At 36.4% G+C, this 22,697-nt stretch overlaps 1 protein-coding gene across 5 annotated transcripts in view; it reads left to right on the top strand.

Annotated features, from left to right (window-relative positions):
• ASCC3 (activating signal cointegrator 1 complex subunit 3) overlaps positions 1-22,697 on the top strand; it is a 382,634-nt gene that overhangs the window by 15,792 nt on the left and 344,145 nt on the right. For all 5 annotated transcript variants that reach the window (XM_062186549.1, XM_062186553.1, XM_062186551.1 and 2 more), the window contains 2 exons: positions 2,424-2,548; positions 6,430-6,580. In XM_062186549.1, coding sequence (XP_062042533.1) covers positions 2,459-2,548; positions 6,430-6,580 — 241 coding nt within the window. In that variant the 5' untranslated portion in view covers positions 2,424-2,458. The remainder of the gene's footprint in view (positions 1-2,423; positions 2,549-6,429; positions 6,581-22,697) is intronic.

Genomic DNA, 22,697 nt, shown 5'->3' with positions numbered 1-22,697 from the left:
ATATGCCTGTTAAACTTAAAAATAATGGGTGAGTTAGGCAATAGGTTAGACACAGATAAAGAGAAAAATGGTGCTCTAGAAGAGAGATCCGAAAAAATAACTCTGTATGTTGTCACAAATACAGTACAGATTAAGCAGGACAAATAGAAACAAGTCAAAATGTATTTTAAATTAAATTTCCCACCCAAAAGACATCAAATTGCTAAACAGCAAAACAAGACAACAGCACTACATCAAAAATAGGACAGGGAAAGGTTCAGAATTAAAGGATAGAATAAAATCTTACTGCAAATAATAAAAATAACTGTTGGCTATATTCAGTATATCAAATAAAATAGACTTCAAAACAAAAGGTATTAGGGATTTAAAAACAAACTTCTCTGTGTATTAATAATATAGCTCTGAAGTTCTGAATTTGCATACACTGATAAAATAGTCTCAAAATATACTAAAACAACTAGACTGCCAGGACAAAGTGGTAAGTCTAACATCGAAGTAAAAGTTCAGAGACCTCAGGGGCATGCATTTAGAACAGTAGATAAGACACATCCCACATTCGGAGTATGTGGGTTCAATACCCAATTCTGGCTCTTGACTCCAGATTCCTGTTAATGTGGACCCTGAGAGGCAGAAGTGATGGTCATATGAGAGGCCTAGATTAAGTCCTTAGCTCCTGGCTTTGGCCCAGCCTACTCTCAGTCACTGTGGGCACCTGGGGAGTGAACCAGAAAATGAGAGCTCGCTCTCCCTCTCGCTCTCTCTGCAGCTTCAGTATGTAAAGAAACAAACAAAAAACCCTTTTATTCATGGATGGGTATTTGATAGAATAGTTAGGCTGCCAGTTGGGACACCTATCAAAGTGCCTGGACTCAAATCCTTGCTCTGCTACTGAGTCCAACTTCCTGCTGGACTATTTACATAGAGGTTAGTTGTATAGGTCTCAGAATTTTTTTTTTTTTTTTTTTTGTCAATGAATCAGGAGAGAGAATTTTTTTTTGTTTTAAAGATGTATTTATTTGAAAGAGTTAGGGAGAGAGAGAGAGAAAGATTACTTTGTTGGTTCACTCCCCCAAAAGACCACAATGGTCAGGGTGGAACTAGGCTGAAGCCAGGAGCCTCTTCCAAGTCTCCCACATGGGTGTAGGGGCCCAAGAATCTGGGCGATCTTCCACAGCTTTCCCAGGCACATTAGCAAGAACCTGGAGCAGAAGTGGAGCAGCCAGAACTCAAGCTGGTGCTTATATGATATTCCAGCATTGCATGCAACAGCTTAGCCCGGTATGCCACAATGCTGGCCCCAGGTCTCAGAATGTTAACAAACCTGTACACCAGGTCTCTTGACTTCTCTCCCTGGGAATTCTCTTCTTTCCCAGCTGCTTTAATTCTTTCTTCTGCTGTTCTTTAGGACCTTGTTACTATTATCTCCTTTTCTCCATTTTTTTTTCCTTTAATTTATTTAGCCAAAATACTAAAAATGCTCCAAAATGCTCCAATGCTGTTCTATTTGTTAGGGGATATCATTGAAATAATGGTCTTCGGGGCTGACATTGTCACATAGCAGGGATAGTCGTTGCTGCAACACTGGCATCCCATGTGGGTGCCAGTTCATGTCCTGGCTGCGCCATTTCCAATCCAGCTCCCTGCTAATGGCCTGGGAAGAGCAGCAAGGATGGCCCAAGTGCTAGAGCCCATGCCACCCATGTGAGAGACCCAAAAGAAGCTCATGGTTTCTGGCTGTAGCCTGGCCCAGCTTCTGTCCTTCTAGCCATCTGGGGAGTGAACCAGCAAATGGAAGATTTCTTCTGTCTCTGTAACTCTTTTAAATAAATAATTTTTTAAATGGTCTTTCTATCACAAGCTTAATTTTTGTTGATAAAAACTGTTATTAAATAAGTAAGAAAATGTGAAATATTAATTTGTGATGAGGTTTAACAATGACTTTTTATATTGGGTGTTCAGGAAAGGTGCTATCTCAGGAAGTTCTCTTTTTGGCCAAGATCTTTTTAAGTCAAAAAGCCAGATGAATCAGAATCAAGGGAGAAGAGTATTGCAAATAGAGGGAACCACAGGACAATTGTGTAATTAGAGATCTGTGAGCATCAAACAAAATTGAAGGAACTTCATCTCTTGGTTGTATTAACAGTGATAACAGCATATGAGGCCTGTACCTGGGAATCTGTAGAACTCATTTTGAGGTGATATTCTAATAGTCTCCAGTAACAAGTGTGTTTTTGTTTATTCCTTTTTTCCTTTCTCCAGCGATAGCCAATGTGTTATATCAGGAGAGTTTTCAACATTGGTAGGGATTGCCTTTTTTGACTACTTGGTTTTTCTTTTTTTTCTTGCATAGGTCATATGTTAAGTTTAATTACTTCTCCCCTTTCTGAACAGATAAATATCATCTTGTTTTGTTTCCATTTCAGGTTTCTCATTGTGTGGATCACTGGTTGAATAATAGATGGCCTTACCTCGTCTCACAGGAGCCTTGCGCTCCTTTTCAAATGTCACCAAGCAAGATAATTATAATGAAGAAGTGGCTGACTTAAAGGTAGAATTTTTAGATGGAAACCATTAGCAATATAAAGTGGGCAAATATTTGAAATTTATCTATCCTGTGTGTTTAAAATGGAAGTTTATTCTTGTTTGGTGTGTATGCTGATGTGTATACTAATGTTTCCTCTTGGAGTACCTTTATTAAGCAACTATAACTAATGTCAAAGGAAATTAAAAGGAAAATGTTCTGTTAATGTTTTTCTGTTGTTAAGGACCCTGCCACAGTTAACTTTGTTATTTAATTTAGTAATTAACCTCTGAACCACATATGTATTTAAATCCTCATGGATTTAATCCTAAACATGGAAACTGCAGATATTAATCTCTTGAACACAGTAGTTGATCTCATAAGTGTATATGGTGGGAGAGACATTAAGGCTTGAAAAACTGTTGTTCTTTACTGTATGACTAAAACTTCAGAAGTTAATTTGATTAAGAAACAAACATTTCCATGGACTGCAGACACTGTTTTTATGTTTATCGTAATGACTCAACCTGCTTTAATACTAATTATGTTGTAGACAGGTATTCACGCATGAGTCAGTTTTATAAGAAGTAATATTATTATCCTTCTTGTAAATATAGTTAGATTCCACCAGAACAAAATAATTATTACTTTGGGGTATCACTTTTTTTTATTACTGAAGGAAATACTTCAATCTCTTTTCTACATGGATTCATTTTCTGAACCAGGTATATGGTTTGACAAAGAATTCCTTAAGTCTTATAAAGGAATAAAATAAATATATAGTTAAAAATTTAATTATTATTATTATAGAAAACATATGAGATAGAGACTTGTAGGAAATTCTTAATATGTATTTATAAATAAAATATTTATATAAATAAAATATTTAAGAATGTCCTTGACTTGTGGTGTATTAGTTTGCAAAAAATAACATAAAATACCACAAACTGGATGCTTAAACAACAGAAATTTGTTTTCTCAGAGTTCTGGAGCTAGAAGTACAAGTTCAAAGTCTTGACAGGTTTGAAAACTTCTGAGGCTACTTCTCTCCTTGTTTTACAGATGGCAGCCTTCTTACTATGTCCTCACATAGTCTTTCCTCTATATAAGTACATCTCTTGGTATGTCCAAAATTTTGTCATGTGAAGACTAGGTTAGGATTAAAACCCACACCCAATCAGCTTATTTTAACTCAGTCACTCTGAAGGCCCTATCTCAAATGCAGTCACATTCTGAGATACTGGGGCTTAGAGTTTCAATGTATGAATTATATTTTAAGATTTATTTATTTGAAATGCAGAGTCAGAGTGAGAGTGAGAGAGAATGAGAAAAAGAGATAACTTCCAAATGTGGTTCATTCTCCAAATGAGCATAAAAGCCAGAGTTAGGCCAGGCCCAAGGCCAGCAGCTTGGAACTTCTAGGTCTCCCACATGGGTGATAGTTGTCCAGATACCTGGGCCATCTTCTGCTGCTTTCCCAGGTGCATTAGCAGGGAGCTGGATAGGAAGCAGTGCATCCGGAAGCAAAGCACTGGGACTCTGATATGGGACACTGATGTTGAGGGTGACAGCTTAACTGGCTGCACCGCAGTGCCAGATCAAGGATGGTTAGCCTTTCACCAGAAAAAGCATAAATGTTTTAGAAACTTAGCCATACTGTTGTGAACTTTAAGACTTGAAGCTTAATGAACTGTATTTATAAAGAAGCAAACACCATATAGTTTATAAAGACATTGGCCCTATGCTGCCTTTAAAAAACTAACCAAACAATATTCACTTAATTTCTGACTCTTACTTGACTCTGTTGTAGAATAATAACATCATTTCCTAGTAAGTTGAAATTGTACTGCTAGAAGTCCTCAGGCAATTTTAACAATTAATAGCTTCACTTAAAGATTGATTATAAGGGGAAGATTTGTAGCAGTCTTTAGATATTTTTTTCTCTAACGATACAGAATTTTATTAGACACAAAACAGTTTCATCTTCTTTACATTGGAAAGTTAAATTTTTCACAGCAATTAATGTAGAATACATTTTGTACAATTAATGTTGCTGACTTCTCCCCCCGCCCAGAGATTATATTTGTTTGCTTGAAAGGGTGGAGGACAGGAGTGGTGGGAGTTAGATTGACTTTCCTGTCTCTGGTTCACTCCCAAAATGGCTGCAACAGCTATGGCTGGTCCAGGCTAAAGCCAGGAGCCCGGAGCTCTATCTGGGTATCTGGGTCCCTCCCACATGGGTGGCAGGGGCCCAGGTATTTTAGCCATCATTTGCTTTCCCAGATACCTTAACAGGGAGCTGGATCAGAAGCTGACTAGATGGGACTCCAGCTTGTACTCCGATATGGGATGCTGGCATCGTAGGTGACAGCTTAGCTTAGTGCACCACAACCCTGAATGCAATGTTACTGTCTTAAACTTGTATTATTTCCTGTTCTCAACCTCCTCAAGGTTCTTTGTATGTTATTCAGTGTGTAAGGAGTACATGCTTATTTCATGTCAATTCATTTATTCCTATAGGCTTATTTTTTTGAAGATCTATTGACTTATTTCCTGATTTGAAAGACAGAATGACAGAGAGGGAGAGTGGAAGAGGGAGAGAACAGTGGGGAGAGCAAGAGAGAGAGAGAGAGAGACTGAGAGATGTATCTTTCCCAGTTCACTCTCCCAGTAGCCACAACTGCTAAGACTGGGCAAGGCTGAAGCCAGGATCCAGGAACTCCATCTGAGCTTCCACATGGCTGGCAGGGTTCAAATACTTGAGCCATCACCTGCTGCCTCCCTGGGCACATTAGCAGGAAGCAACATCAGAAGTGGAACAGCCAGGACTCAGGATTTGAACTGGTACTCTGATATGGGATACTGGTGTCACAAGCTGAACCTGCTACGTCATAATGCAGGTGCCTTGCATAGGCCTTCAAAAACTTTTTTCTGAGGAAAGAAAGTGGTATATACTTATATAGTTAACTGCATATTAATATAACTTTTTATCTTGGAAAATGCGCAATATAAACAAATAGAAAACTAGGTTGAACCTTTGGTACCCAGGGCTGCATTATAACAATTTAATTCATTTTGTAATCAGTATCATTTCATATTTACCTTTGTCTAGGCCTCTCCCCACCTAAAATGCCCAAATTGCCTCTCTGAGATTGACTAGCCCCATTCTAAATTAGAAAACTGGGACAGAAAAGTAATGAAGAATTCTGCAATATCAGCAGTATTTACCAAGAGTAAAATTATAGTTTCTATTTGACCTACTACTTTTTCATTTGGTTTGAAGGCTTCATAATTTTTATTCATGGATCAAAACCAGTGGCATGCAATTTTTATTGTTTTCTGTGGTTAGTTCCTGAGAGTGAATGTATTTTCTTAATAGTGTCAAGAAAAGACTATGTGCAGAAAAAAAATCTCACCAATGCTTAACCTGTTGTAGGATCATATTTAGGAGAGCAATACTGATTGAAATGTTGAATGTTTCATGAAAATCTGATTTTCTTTAAATGCCTTTCATCAAAAAACATAATACAAAGCTCTTATTTATCTAAACTATTATCTAAACTGTGTTCAAAATAAGCAGTTAGAAAATGAAAAGATGTGGGATGTGTACATTTCTTATTCTCTTACAGATGTTGAACTTTTCACTTTGCTTTATGAAAATGATTTTATAATGAATATATAATAATTGAAATGTAAAAATGGTTTTATTAAACATAAATGAGTGAGATTCTCTGAAGTTACTTTTAAATAAATTCCTTCTGAGGGCATCAGTTTGGATGTGCATAGTTAGAAGTTTGAATATTTGTGGGTAGTGTCAAGTCGTATTATGTATTGCAAAATATATGTGGCCCCTGATGGCTGAGAAAAACTTTAACCATTACTTGTGTATATTATGCTGTGTCTTTCAGGTGAAGAGATCCAAACTGCATGAACAGGTTTTAGATTGGGGCCTGACGTGGAAGAAGATAGTAAAATTTTTGAATGAAAGACTGGAGAAGAGTAAAATGCAAAGTATAAATGAAGACTTAAAAGATATTTTGCATGCTGCTAAACAAATAGGTATAGTTTTTTTTAAGAACTATTAAGATTCAGAAATAAATTTCTTTTAAACTATATACTATATAGTGAAAAGCTAAAATTTCCAGGCAACTGTTCAAATTATGAAATTCAGTCTTAAATGTCAAGGAGTTTAGGATGGACTAGATTTGGAGACGGGAGGCAGAAGTAAATTTGCAATTATAATATAATCAAGCCAAGAGATTAGTAGGAATTTAGGGTTTGAAAACCATTACCTTGATTGAAATAAGTATAAAGTAAATTAAAAGTTTAATGTAGCTGTTAAGGAAACTCAAAAGCCATGTAGCTCACTCTCTTTATTATAAATGTCCACCTAGCACATAGAGAGTGGCAGCACTTAAGGTGAAATTTCACTGTTTCAGTTCCCATCTCACACTAATATTCTCATCAATTGATTATATTTGAAGGAAATTATAATTTGGAATAGTAAATTGGTATATTTAACACAGGTTGCTTTCCCAAGGTCAAAACCAGTGAAACAAATAACTGATAAAACACGTGAGCTTGTACATTAATTTCATCAAATTATTCCAAACTCTTAAAGGAAAAAGCCATAGTTAACCCTGCTGTAATAATATATTTTTTAAATTCAGTCCATCTCATACTCTGGCCCTCTGAGATCTGGATTTGTCTCCGACTTCACATCAGTCCTTGCTTTCATCAGCTTTGCTTCAGACACTTGTTTTTCTCTTACTTCCTCAAACCCACCATGTTGGGTGAGTTTTTTGGGATCTTTGCATATTCCCTTTGTTGGGAATGTTGTTCTGTCCTCATCTTAGTGAAGGTAGATCCATTTTTGTCATTCTGAATTCAACTAACAAATTATTTCTTTAATGAGGCATTCACTGACTGTCTAACCTCAGCTTGTCACTCAATCACTCTTTAGCTTATAACCCTCCGTAACATTTTCTCCTTAACATATTTAATTATCTGATATTTTGCTTGCTTGTTTATTGCCACTGGGATGTGAGTTTCATGAAGATGGGATCTTACTGTTTGTTGCTTGAAAACTTTATCCTCAGGGCTTGGAATAGTGCTTTGCATATTTTAGAGTCTAAATAAACATACATTTGATAAAGTGAAGGTTTTCTCAGATCTGTTCTTGGTAGTGGGGAAAATTAGACCTGTACCTTGCCAAAGCTGATTGACAATTTTCTTTCTTATATAAGCTTTTGATGAGTGTTTCTGTCTTATCTCATAGACTTGAAGATTCCTTGTATATAATCATCAGATCTTTAAACTTATCTTCAAATATTTTGAGTTTTTGATATATCATTTACCTACCATTGGTCATCTAGCATAATATTGAAAATCGCTGTTTTAAGTTGTAAAAGTACAGAATAAGTGTTATAAATGTTTTTGCAATTAGATGATCTTCAGAAGTTCAGAAGCTTTAGTAAAAAGATTCATTTTGCTTAAGCCTAAGAGAAATCTAGCACACTTTGATGAGATTTGTGAGGGTGTTTGGCACAAAATCATACTTTATATTTTAGGAAAATAAAAGCAGTTAAGTTCTTTGGAAAATAGTAGGAAAAATTGCAAAATCTGCAGTGGGCCTAGATCACTGACCTGATTTTAATCCTTTTTGTTTTCAGTATATCACTTGTAAGACACTGGAGTTACTCTGACTCAAATACTTTACAAAAACTTCTGAATATTTTTCCTGTCCTTTTATGCCATTATAAAAATGCCTCAGAATACTTAACACAGTAATGAAATATTGGACTTATTTAGTACTGCGACCAAATTATTTCTTTATATAAATGATATATAAATTAAGATGTTTTTAAAAAGAAAAATGTAATCTTTTATACTACTTCTCAAATATCTATGGTAACAAGTAAAAAAATTATCATTTTTTAAATGTATGTTTATCCTCAAATACTTCAAAAAGATGCAGAGGAAGGCTTCAGCTGGGCCAGGCTGAAGCCAGGAGCCTGGACCTCCACCTATGTTTCTCTCAGACCCAAGCCAATGACTATCATCTGCTGCCTCCCCAGTGCATTAGCAGAAAGCTGGATTGGAAACAGAGTAGCTGGGACTTGAACCAGCTCTCTGATATTCGATGTAGGCATCCCAAGTGGCAACTTAACCTGCTGTGCCACAGTGCATACCAGAAACATTATTTTAAGTGTAATTCGTTAAATGTAAGCCTAGGAGTCTTGCCCATTGTTGAAATATCTGATTTGTACTTAGGGAATCATCAGTTAATGATGTATTTTAATGATATTTTGAGTTGTAATATCTCTATTTCCAAGACAGGTAAAATCTTAGTGCTGGGTTTAGGCTTATGATGTGTTATACCTACTTTTTAATGCTGCACTTAAATTGAATAATTGTTAGCTTCAGTGAAACTCATAGTTGGAATAGTAGTCAGCTGCCCTTTCTGAAAGAAAATGTTGCTGATAATGGAAATGAAATTAAAACCAGGAGTTTTGAAAAGATGTCTCATTGGAAAAATGATTGTGATCTCTCCGTTTTTGTGATTTTTTGATTAATTTTCATTTTTTTAAAAAAGATGTATTTATTTGAAACTCAGAGTTAGGAAGAGTCAGAGAGACCTTCCAATCACTGGTTCACTCCCCAGGTGGCCACAGTGGCCGGGGCTGGGCCAGGCCGAAGCCAGGAGCCAGGAGCTTCTTCCAGGTCTCCTTTGTGGGTGGCACGAATCCCAATGGTTGGACTGTCTTCCACTGCTTTTCCCAGGTGATTTTCAGGGAGCTGGATCAGAAGTGGAGGAGCCAGGACATGAAGTGGCACCCATATGGTATGCTGGCATCACAGGTGGTAGCTTTACCCAGTATGCCACAGTGCTGGCACCTGATTAATTTTCATTTTATTTGAAAGGCAGAGAGAGAGAGAGAGAGAGAAAATCTTCCATATACTAGTTTACTCCCCGAGTCAGGCTGAAGCCAAGAGCCTGAACTCCCATCTCGGTCTGCCTCGTGGGTGGCAGGGACGCAGGTACTTGAGCCATCATCTTCTGCCTCCCAGGATATATATGAGGAGGGAGCAGAATTGGAAGTAGATAAGCAAGAACTTGAACTAGACACTAATATGGGGTGTGGGCATCCCAAGAAGTGCCTTAACCACCACATCAAATGCATGTATTATGATTTATCTTTTTAACACAGATAATTTTGTTTTCATTTTATTAATCATGTAGAACAAGAGAAAAAATCATTATGTTTCATTTAAATATAGAACAGTAGTATGAGATACTTGTTTAAGACCATAAATATTTATTAGTCACAGTAACACATATTTTGTGCTAGTGAAACATCAGGGAACATCCTTCTTTAATCTGTTTATTTTGTATATGAAGAAACAGAACCCATGAAAGTTGAGTGACTCCTATGTTTGGTATGTGGTAAAGGTAGTCCTACATCCAGATTCTGAAAAGAAACAGTGTAGAAATTCTAGGTTCTTGCCTTTCTTTTTCTTGTAATCAAAAGTTTTGTCCTGTTAAATCTAATTTTCAGCTATTAAATTTTCTCCCTCGGTATCTTCATCTTGTTTCAGGCTTTTGCCATCCTTTTTCTGCACTACTGAAATAATCTATTGCCTTCCTTTCTAATTTCTGCCCTGTCACTAGACTGTGTTGGTAAAAGACAGAGCTCATTTTTATTCCCAGCTTACTCTTTTGACATTTAGAATGACACATAAGAAAAGCTGCTTTATGAACTGACATATTTTACTTTTTCATCTTTTTTTCTGTTGTTTCATATGCAACCTTTGCTCCAACAAATGCAGTGTTTAGTACTTTAATTTAATAAACGTGTGTACTATTTCTCTCTCTCTTGCCTATGTGTTAAAATAACTTTCCTTACTGTGTTCAGCTTGTAAAATGCTTTTCATCTCTGAATAAATGGGTTAGGTTTCTCTCTCTTACATTCTCTGTGATTCCTTTCTGATCTTAGTAGACTGTATTCCATTAGACTGTCGCCTATTCCATACTTTTTTAGCGTTCCTTTCTCACTGCTTGATAAGTGTTTACTTTTTTTTCCCCAATGATAGACTGTGAATGCCTTGATGATACAGAGATCACAGTATCTTTGTATTCTTGTGCCCAGTATGCTGCAGAGGACACCGTAGCTGTTCAATGACAAATGAAGTATTGAAAAATCAGTGAAATGTCTTCTATTAACTTTACTATTTCTAGTCTTGGTGAAGTTTTATAAGTGGCAGCTTTTCCGTTTTTTGTTATTTTTAAAAATTGGCTCCAATCACCACTGTTTACACATGACATATTCCCATACCTTTTTACAGTTTGATTCTCCCTTCAAGAATTCTCTAATAATAAAGCTCAGTTTTAGGGAGAAAATATTAAAAATAAAATGAAAATAGTATTCTTGGCCTTTATAGTCACTGTAGCTCAAGTTTTCTCCTCTATGGATTTTGAAGTAATAAACATAGATTAACTTGTGTTCTATATGGCAGTGGAACTTTGTTGACATACTTTATGTGTTCGAAGTAAAAACATTTTTGATGATAAAATAGCTAAGATTCAGAGTGGCAATCAGTAGAGTGCATTATTCACTTGACATATAACTCTATTATTTTGAGTTTGTCATCATTTCAAGGGGCCAATAAGATTTCCACAGAACAGACAGATATAGGATGGGGGTCAAGAATGGTGGGCAGGCCGGCGCCGCAGCTCACTAGCCTAATCCTCCGCCTGCGGCACCGGCACACCAGGTTCTAGTCCCTGTCGGGGCGCTGGATTCTGTCCCGGTTGCCCCTCTTCCAGGCCAGCTCTCTGCTGTGGCCCGAGAGTGCAGTGGAGGATGGCCCAAGTGCTTGGGCCCTGCACCCGCATGGGAGACCAGGAGAAGTACCTGGCTCCTGGCTTCGGATCGGCACGATGCGCTGGCCGCAGCGGCCATTGGGGGGTGAGCCAACGGAAAAGGAAGACCTTTCTGTCTCTCTCTCTCACTGTCCACTCTGCCTGTCAAAAAAAAAAAAAAAAAGAATGGTGGCCATTGACATAGAAGGACCCTATAGTTCCCTTATCAGCTCTGTAATAGATTTTCTCTACCAGGGCCAAAACAGAATGTTTGAGGGTATCTCCAGAGCATGGTGATCTCATGATTTTACTCTAGTCTGGAAATAGATCAATACTCAGCCAGAATTGAGCTAGTTATTGTTAGTATTCAAGTTATTTTTCCACACACAGACCTGTTTTGCCTTCTCTAATTTATGAACCCTGGTTTACTTAGGTTTTCATATTTTTAGCATCTTTAATAACTTTGTCTTTAAGAATAGAGTATGAATCAAAAGGTATATTGAACATGATTGGCTTACAAATTACAGTTTAGGTGAGTCCATTATTGTTTGTGACTTATTAAGGAAATTTGATTTTACCATTCAAAAGTGGGGAATTACAAACTGAGATGGAAAGCAGTTCATAAAGCAATGACTGGAAAAGGAAATATAAAAATATTAGAAGAGCCTGACAATTCTGCCTATAGAAGGAGGGATACACATGTAGAATTATCTGTTTTTAATGGGTGGAACATTTGTGAAAAACACCTGTCTTCAAAATTGCCTATCCCAAAAGAGTTCAAAGAGTTTTTACCTTTCATAAAGTGTCAGATAAAGTATTTTTGGAATAAACCTCTGCTATGAATAATTGGAAAACTGTAAAATAGAAAACTGTTTTGCATCAGAAGTCATACCAATGAAGACATACAGGGTCAAGGTTTAGAGTTGAAACAAAACCAAAAGATGTGGTCCTGGAAGGTGGAACTGTTTTTTGTAGAGCTGACTATTCCAAAAGAGGAAACTGGATGTAAAAGAGGATGAGAAGATGAGCAGCGCTTCTGACAGATTCAGAAGATAAAAACAATGAATAACATGGACGAAAGAAGTAGAAAAAAATCTGAATATTTGACTATTAAAGAACATGAAACTATAATTACAAACTTTAAAAGCAAATCTGTATGCCTTGATGGCTTTACTGGAGTTCAGGTCATTAAAAAAGGTCTGAGGTTTGAATATACAATGGTAAATTAAAAGAGGAAGACATACACTAATCAGATATAATGAATGATCCTTGATTAATTCTTGAATCCAAAAAAGAAAATGGTAGATATTTTTGGTACCATTGGAGAAATTTTGATGTGGGCTGAGTGTCATTAGGTAATATTAGATCTTAGGTGTGATGATGATATTGTGGCTGTGTAAAAGAACACCCTGAGGGGCCAGCACTGTGATGTAATAGGTTAATGTCCTGGACTGAGGTGCCAGCATCCCATATGGGCACCGGTGTGAGACCTGGCTGCTCCACTTCCAATCCAGCTCTCTGCTATGGCCTGGGAAAGCAGTAGAAGATGGCCCAAGTCTTTGGGCCCCTGTATCCACTTGGAAGACCCAGAAGAAGCTCCTAGCTCCTGGCTTTGGATCGGCACAGCTCTGTACATTGCGGCCAAACGGGGAGTGAACCATTGGATGGAGGACCCCTCTCTCTCTCTCTCTCCCTCTCCCTCTCTTCTCTCTGTGTAATTCTGACTTTCCAATAAATAAATAAATAAATAAATAAATCCTTAAAAAAAAAAAAGACCACCCTGAATCTCAGGAGGTACCATTCTAGTATTTATAACGACATATCATGAAAACTGCAGTATACTGTCAAATAATTTGTTGAAAAAATATGCACAAGATTTATAAGGCATAAAGAGGGAATATGAGCTCACATGAATGCATAAAATGTTAATGATTGGATTAGTAACTAGGGGAAAATGTGATTCATGATACAAGTAATAATGGTTTAAAATTCAGTGATTGTTGAGTGGATGAAAAACATGAATATTCAACATCCATTTATGATAAAAATTCTTAGCAAAAAATGCAACTTGAAGGGGACTTCCTTAATTTGATGAAGAATAAACATAAAGTGCTTAAAGCATACTTGATGCAATGTTATGAATTTCTTCTCTTAGGGAATTAGACAAGAATGACTATCAGTATGCCTTTTCTTACTTTATTAAAAACCCTTGCTAAAATCATATGTCAAAAAAAGAGTTAACGGCCAAAAAATAAAACTACCTTGTTCACATGCTTATCTGCAGAAAGTTATAGTGAGGTCAGTATAAAAATTGTATTTCTACTGACCAGTGACAAATAAAAACTTTCTTTTTTAGATTATTATTATTTATTTATTTGACAGATACAGTTACAGGCAGTAGAGAGAGAGACAGAGAGAAAGGTCTTCTCTCCGTTGGTTCGCTCTCCAAATGGCCTCTACAGCTGGAGCTGCGACGATCTGAAGCCAGGAGCCAGGAATTTCCTCCTAGTCTCCCACGTGGATGCAGGGGCCCAAAGACCTGGACCATCCTCCACTGCTATCCCAGGCCACAGCAGAGAGCTGGACTGGAAGAGGAGCAACCAGGACTAGAACTGATGCTGCAGGCAGAGGATTAACCTAGTGTACCACAGCACCGGCCCCCAAATAAAAACTTTGAATATATTTTTATATATTTATAAAATATACTTTAAATTTTGTATTTTTATAAAGTTTTATAAATTTTTTTAAGATTTATTTATTTATTTGAAAGAGTTACACAAAGAGAGGAGAGGTAGAGAGAGAGAGGGGTCCTCCATCCAATGGTTCAGTCCCCATTTGGCCACAACATACACAGCTGTGCCGTTCTGAAGCTAGGAGCCAGGAGTTTCTTCCGGGTCTCCCACATGGGTGCAGGGGCCCAACGAATTGGGCCATCTTCTGCTTTCCCAGGCCATGGCAGAGAGCTGGATTGCAAGAGGAGCAGCCAGCACTAGAACGTACCCATATGGGATGCCGGCACCGCAGGTGGAGGATTAACCTACTGCGCCACAGTGCCAACCCCATAATTTTATAAATTTTACATTTTAAAAAACTTCAAATCAGATCTTTGGGTAAATTTGGCAAAAGAGGATCAAGACTTCTTCATGGAAAACTAAAATATTACTAAATAAGTGAAGGGGTATACCAGTGAGTGGAAGATCCATTGTTTTAAAGATACTGTTTTTACCCAAATTCTTACAGAGACAATGCAGTACCAATCCAAATCTCAGCAGGTATGTGCTTGATAGGGGTGTATATATATATATATATATTTGTGTGTGTGTGTGTGTGTGTGTGAGTAGAGATGACATGATAATCTAAAAGTTAGATGGAAAGTCAAAGGCATGGAGCATTCATGTCAACCTGGAAAAGTAATAGAAGACTTACTGTACTAGATAATAAAATTTTAAATAACTAAAATTTAAATTGTGTGGTATTCATACAATAATAGACAAATAGACCAATGAGATGGAACAGAGCTCAGAAACTAATTCACAGATATTAGAACACTTTAGGTTATATAGACAAAGCTGTTCTTTAAGATATGGTATTGGGTCAACTGGATGTATATATATTTGCATGGGTATATAGATATCATTTGGATGGGTAGCTTCCATATCCATATATGTGTATATATATATATACGTTTCCGTATATGCATACCTACCCATCCAAATGAGTCTAAGCAACTTACATAATTAAACATGATGTACATAGTGTTCTAAAAGATATTGTAGAGTATCTTTGTGGTTCTAATATAAATATACCTCAGAAAGTTAATGCAAATGTATATTTAGAAAAAACTGCATGGATTTCTGTTTCTGCAGATAAGCTTATCTTTAAATTCCATTTTTCATGAACTTTTGAAGTATCTTCATTTAAGAGAAGATTTATTAAGCTGAAAACAAAAAGCACAAAGAAAGTGATTGATAAATTGGACTACATTAAAATTAGGAATTTTATTAAAAGTAAAAAAGGCAAGCTACAGAGTGGGAAAATATACTTTCAAGATATATGACCAAAAAGAGAGTTTGCATCTGAACCAAATATGAGCTAAAAATCAATTAGGATAGATAAAAATGAGAAAGGTCCTTGAATAAGCACAGTGGAAATAATTGAATGGCTAATTAACATGAAAAGGCATCCAAACTCATATGTAATCAGGGAGATAAAAAGACTGTTACTCCATTGCTGAGCAGGATGGAGAATAGGAAGAATTCTCATCACTGCTGCTAGAGTTGAAATTGATACAACTACTTTGATTAAGTGTTAATATCTACTGTGGTTAGATAAGTGAAATTTTAAGCTTGATACATAAATGTCCAGTAAAAGTGTTTGTGCAAGTATTTGAAAAAGACCTGTATTATCATAGTAAATAATAGCCTGAAAGTGAAAACAACTCAATTCTTTGTTAAATAATGATGTAGATAAATTATGGTGTGTAGGCTGCCTTATGGCAGTAATGAATTAAAGCTACTTTAATGTTGTAAGTGAATTTTTTAATGGAAAAAGAAGCAGATACAATGTTTTATTTATATGAAATTGGAAACAGCAAAACCAATATTTGATTTTGGAAGTTAGGATAGCGATAACTTTTGATGAAAGGTATAGTGAATGAGAGTTAATAAGAGGGAGGTTTCTGGGGAACTTATAATCCCTGTTTCTGGAAATACTTAATATAATCACACAGGTGTGTTTATTTTGTGATCATTCTTTGAGCAGTATGTATATGGTACATATTGTTAAATTCAATAAAAAGTAGAAATTACTATGCTTTTTATGTTAAAAATTTAGTGAAATATTTCAGACTGATAAAAATAAAAACAAAGTAACAAATGCCTTTGTACTCACATTTTGGCTTAACATTTGACCATCTTATAGTCAGAACTTCTGTGTTCCCTGTTCAGTTGCTGCTAATTAATGTAACATTAGTATTTATCACTGTCTTGCCTATTTTATATTTTTATTTCTTATTTATGGACACATAAGTGATTAGAAATCAATTCAGCTCAAATATCAGAACTTACTACTGTGTCAGAGAGCACATGAGTTTGTTTCACCTAGCAAATTCCCTTATGTAGTTCAGCAGCTTGATAAGGTTATGGACCAAATCTCTGCCATTAGCTTGGCCTTTCCTTCCAATTTGTTACCTTCTGTTCTCCAAATGTCTGCTCCACTTCCAGGCATCATATTTGTGTACTTGATGGTTTCTTTTTAGTTTTGGAAAGTAGACTATGTTTCTGCATTTCTGATAATTGAGCCATCTTTGGGTTCTTGCTGATAGTTTGTGTTTGGATCTATGAGTGGATCCGGTAAGCTAATATTTTCTTTAAAATACTTACAAATACATATTTTGTATAATCTTCATTTGGTTTTCAGTTTTTTAAGTTTTCATAAAATTGTTTTCCTATAGTTTGAGGTAATTCCAGCTTACCAGCTAATATTTATGTTTGTAGAAATTCAATTCTGTCAGTTACTAGTAGGTAGCTAATTAATATCACTAAACCCATTACCTCATCTCTGTAGGGTGATGGCAGTTCTTTCTTTGTGTTGTGATGTGATGCAATACCGCAGAGTACCTGGTAACTCTTGGTAAATTGCTATCACTGAATAATTTTTTTATAACCTAGATGTACTAATATCCATTGGTTTAAAAAAAAAAAGTTGCTTTATATGGATTAAATAAGGTGGCAGGAACTCCATTTTAGTAAATCAGTAAATAATTCCCATAGAAGGGAACTGGAAAAAATTAGACTTTTTATGTTTCAAAGACAGGGATGTTATATTTATGTAATTTCACAAGAGAAATCACAAAATAAAAGGCTTAGATACCCTAATGAAAAGCAGGAGAGCTTTGCAAGTGCATCAGCTGTACAAATAGGCAATTCAGGTTGACCGGGGATGTGGCAAAACAGCTATAAATTGAATGACAAATACTTTACTGGTAGACTATTCTTCATTCAAATTAATTATTCCTAAAGTACTAAAAAAATTTACACTGCATTTCTTAGATGAAGCATGTTTAAAGTTAAAACCAAACAAAAAATATGAATTATATTCATAGTATTACCAGTACAATATTACAAAGCATTTCATTATGAAGTATGTACTTTAAGTCACCCTTTTTATGATTTTGTTTGGACATTAATAATTTTTTAAGGGTAGGGATTTAGCACAACTGTTAAGATGCTGTTTGGGATGTCTATATCCTTAACAAAGTGCCTGGGTTCAAGTCCCAGCTCCACTTCCGATTCCTGCTTCCTGCTAGTGCTCGCTCAAGGAAGCAGCAGATGTTATCTCAAAGAGTTAGGTCCCTAGGGGCTGGTGTTGTGGCACAGTGGGTTAAGCTACCTCTTTTGTTGTTGTGGTCATATTGGTTTGAGCCTTGATTGTTCTATTTCTGATTTAGCTTCCTGCTAATATGCCTGGGAAAGCAGTGGATGATGGGCTAAATACTTGGACCTCAGCCACCCACATAGGAGACCTGGATGGAGTTCCTGCCTTGTGGTGCTATGGCCTGGCCCTGCCCTGACTGTTGGCAGCATTTGGGGAGTGAACCAGTCAATGGAAGATAGTCTTTCTTTCTGTCCTCCTATCTCTCTGCATTTCAAATACATAAAAGTAAATTGATTAATATAAAAAGATTAAATCTCAGCTTTGTGATTTGTTTGATGACAGTTTATTTCCTTACTAATCAAAATAGTGGTTTTATTATAGGAAGCTTTTATATACTCAAAATTCAAACCTGAATGTTTGCTTTTTGGTTGCTTGAGAAGTCAAGTTGTAATTTGATACAGGATTTTATATTACTAGGAATGGTCATAGTGGCTGGATGCTTCCTTAAAATATTCACATTTTATAATAAATATATATATAAAATTAAGTGGCTGAGAGGTACTTTGTATGATTTTTAATTCCTTATATTACTACTATTTTTTCTCTACTATATAAATTTTTCTCTTTGATTTTCTTTAAATATTTGCTGTCTCTGAAGGGAATGGTTTCTATATAAATGTAGGAATAATCTTAACAATTAAGCAACTCCTTCAAATTACTATATTGGACATTTTGTGAGAATTTTGTGTGGTGTAAGGTTTTGCTGGAAGTGCTTTGATGCATAGATCTGTACTCTTTTTTTTTTTTGACAGCCAGAGTTGAGACAGAGAGAGAGAGACAGGGAGAAAGGTCTTCCTTCCGTTGGTTCATCTCCCAAATGGCCACTGTGGCTGGCATGCTGCGCCGATCTGAAGCCAGGAGCCAGGTGCCTCCTCCTGGTCTCCCATGCAGGTGCAGGGTCCAAGCACTTGGGCAATCCTCCACTGCAGTCCTGGGCCACAGCAGAGAGCTGGACTGGAAGAGGAGCAACTGGGACTAGAACCTGGGATGCCGGCGCCGCAGGCAGAGGATTAGCCAAGTGAGCCATGGCGCTGGCCAAGACATGTACTCTTAATAAGAAGCCCATTAGATTAGATTTTATGTTATGTAGGCAGTTTCAAAATTATAAATTGTTCATTTTATTTCTCCAAAATCCACACGATAAATGCTTATTTCTATTATGTTAAATGTTTGATAATTTAATGAACATTTGAACAATAGTATAGTACATCTTCCACCAGAAGAGAGTACATGTGTTCTTGTCATATCAGTGTGTTATTTAACCTCATTGTATCTGAATTTCTTTGTAAAATGTGGAAAATGTTAGCAAAATTCATTAAATATTTTAGATAACATTTATTTAGAAATTAACAGGTACTTAATGTGAATATGTAGAGGAAAAGAAAATATGTGGGCATGATATATACTATATGTAGAAATTGAATCATTACTTTTTTACTTTGTTATATATAATATACATGTAATGTGCTGGAAAAGTTCAATACAGATATTTTACAAATATGTAAAAAAATTATCAGATAAAATATATAAAGTAGGTAATTTCTATATAACATGCTTATAACAGATTGCCTATCTTGCTAATATTTTAATAAATGGTATGAACATAAGTAAACAATGATGTAAGTTATAATAATATTCAAAGTCACAGATGAAGTGTCAATAAAACCAACAAAGTTTGTGTACCACATGAAAAACAAAATAGAATTGGCTGCTTTGAAAATTTTAATATTAAAATATAAAGGTATTTACAACTAGTCGAGGAGTTCATTACTTGACAACAACTTTTTTTTTTTTAAGACTATTATTTTGCAAGGCAGAGTTAATGTGTCACAGGCAGAGGCAAAGGCAAAGAGAGAGAGATGTCTCCCACCCGGTGGTTCACTCCCCAAATGGCCGCAACAGCTGGAGCTGGGCTTATCCAAAGCCAGGAGCCCAGAGCTTCCTTCAAGTCTGCCACATTGGTTCAGGGGCCCAAGAACTTGGGCTGTCTTCTACTGCTGTTCCAGGCCACAGCAGAGAGCTGGTTTGGAAGTAGAGCAGCCCAGACTTGAACTGGCATCCATATGGGATGCTGACACTGCAAGTGGAGGCTTTACCCCTTGCAACTCAGCGCCAGCCCCATCTTGACAACTTTTAAACTCAAAAAATGCAAACAGTTTTCACTGATATTTTTATTCAGTTTTCAAAAATTCTCATTCTTTTTTTAAGGACTTGTTAACTATTAAGATAGACAACTGAAAATGACAATTTACAGCCACTTAACTTTTAATATTTTATTTTAATTTTTAAAGATTGATTTATTTATTTGAAATTCAGAATTACAGAGAGCGATAAGGAGAGGCAAAAGGTCTTCCATCTACTGGTTCACTCCCTAATTGGCCACTGTGGCCGGAGCTGGCCCGATCAGGAGCAAGGAGCCTCCTCTGGGTCTTCCACGCGAGTGCAGGGGCCCAAGGACTTGGGCAATCTTCCACTGCTTTCCCAGGCCAGAGCAGAGAGCTGGATCAGAAGCGGAGCAGCCAGGACTTGAACTGGCGTCCATATGGGATGCTGGCACTGCAGGTGGTGGCTTTACCTGCCATGCCACAGTGCCGGTCCCTTAATATTTTAAAATCAAAGGAAACTATAGATGTGATTGTGTTGAGAATGATTAAGTTTGTAGATATCACTTCTTTGCTGTATAATTTTTAAAAATAATCCTTCAGTAATTATAACCTATTATTTTATGAGAATTCTATATGAGGTTTACTGATTTTTTTATTCTCCAAAATTGAAGATGACAATAGGAGAGCCCCTGACTTTGGACAAGCTTGTCTCACTTATTTTGACCCTTAGTGTTTTGGGAAATACTTTACAATTTCTCATTTGCTTGCAGTATAACTGAAGTAGGCAGAGCAAATATTAAGAAGCCTTCCAAGAGCTTCAAATAGGTTGCAGTGAAAGTGCCAGATGTGTAGAGCCAGTCTCTGGGTTTACAGTGTGTCTTGTTTAGTGTTTCATGGATAGAAAAATATCCGAGAAAAATAAGTATCTAGATGAACTCCCTTGAAAGTTTAGAGTTCCAAATTTTCATACAAACTTTCGCCAGTTGGTTATTCAACGTATATTTTATTCTTCACAAAAACTTTATCTTGAAGACAGCACAGTTATTAAAATCCTGATTCCTTATACAAAGGGTACCACAGTAGTGATGTGAAAAAGTCGAATAACTGAGTGCAAATTTTGACTAAAATGTCCTCAACCTTGTCATTTAAAAGATGAATCAATACTAAATAATATATAAAATATGAAGGCAACTGAATAACAGTTTACTTGGGAACAGGATGCCTGGTAACTGAATTTTCCATAGATCTGGAAGCGCACCGCCCGCGGTTTCCTAGCACCTCCCCACCCTGCCACCCGTGTGGGCTGGTTCTGCAGGCCGAGAAGCCCCTGCCCAGAATTCCCCTTTTTGTTGAGAGTAGGTGGTGCCTGCCAGAGTGTGGGCCACTCACACAACTGGTTGTATCGTTTGCCTCTGATATTTTTTCTGTGTTTTACAAACAGTTTTCATACATTTGAGTCGCTAAAAGCCCTGGCTTCATGGCTGTGCTGTACTGGCGAATTGCGGTGGCTCCTTTGTTACTGAAATGTCTTGGAATCGCATTCCTCTGCTCCAATCTGAGATGCCCTTTTATCCGTGAAGTCTGCAGGTCCCCCCCCTCCCACCGTGGCAACATACGTCATCACAAAGGGACGGGCTGTGCTTTTTGTCAGGAAAGACCCGAGTGTGATTGTGGGAATGTAGGGACAGTGGAGGCAGCACGTGTATTTGTGTCCCAGAAAGGTTCATTGTTTCCAAAATTCAGTAGTCTGTCTCCATCTGCCTCCGTGTGTGGCGGCAGATGCTCTTAGTGGTGCTCAACATTTACAGAGTATTACAGGGTGTGGAGATTGCGCTTTTTTTTTTTTTTTTTTTTGGAGATTGCGCTTTTTAATAAGCCGCTACGTGGTGTTTTGCTTTTTGTCAGCGGAACTCCAGCGATGTAGTGCAGCAAATTGTGTTGCAGTTAGTAACCGAAAAGGATAGTAACACTTACGAAGCACCACAAACCAACTAAGTTTTAAAAGTGTCTGTTTTGCACTTTTGTAGCTGTTTAAGATTTTGAAACGCCAAACAAGATTTTAATGATATCTTTGTCTATATTTCTATGAGTTTGCAGTTATTTTCTCTATTCAATAGTAGATTCAACTTAATTTTTCTCCCACTTAATTTATTAGTGGATTTTTAATGGCACAGTATAGGAATTCACTGTTCCAATTAATGAATGCTGTATGTGCCTGTGAATGGCTGGTAACCAATAATGACTAAGTTAATGTACAGTTTTAGTAATATAATAAGGCTATTTCATTTATTGCTTTATTTATTAAGGTAACTTATTCTTAAAATTTATGTAAAGAATTAGTGATAAAATCCACTTTCTAGGATTCATAGGGAATCAACGTGGTGTAGAAAGGACTTGTTTTAGGAATTAGACTACTGTGCATCTTGTTTCATGACTTAATAGCTCTTTTATCTCCAAAATTATTTAAACTGTGAGGTCCATTTTTTCATATGTAAAATGGAGTTTTGTTAAGATAAAGTCAGAAAATTTATTGTGAAAGTTTTAATAAATTGTTCTAAAAAGTCCCAAGATACAAAATGATGATAATGCCATCTTTATAAAATTATATGGATGCACATTAGATGTAGAATGAGTATGTAAATGTGAGTTCCATTTTGCTTAAAGTTTGATATCAGTGGTACTGATTCTGTTAAATTATCTGTAGAAGTACCACAATTGATAATGATCCAAAGTATAAAATCTCCAACCATAAGTAAAATGTGTACAATAAATA

The sequence above is a fragment of the Lepus europaeus genome, chromosome 3 (assembly GCF_033115175.1).
Source record: "Lepus europaeus isolate LE1 chromosome 3, mLepTim1.pri, whole genome shotgun sequence".
In the NCBI taxonomy this organism is placed as follows: Eukaryota; Metazoa; Chordata; class Mammalia; order Lagomorpha; family Leporidae; genus Lepus; species Lepus europaeus.
The sequence above is the reverse complement of the archived record's forward strand: the minus strand, read 5'-3'. Positions and strand labels throughout refer to the sequence as shown.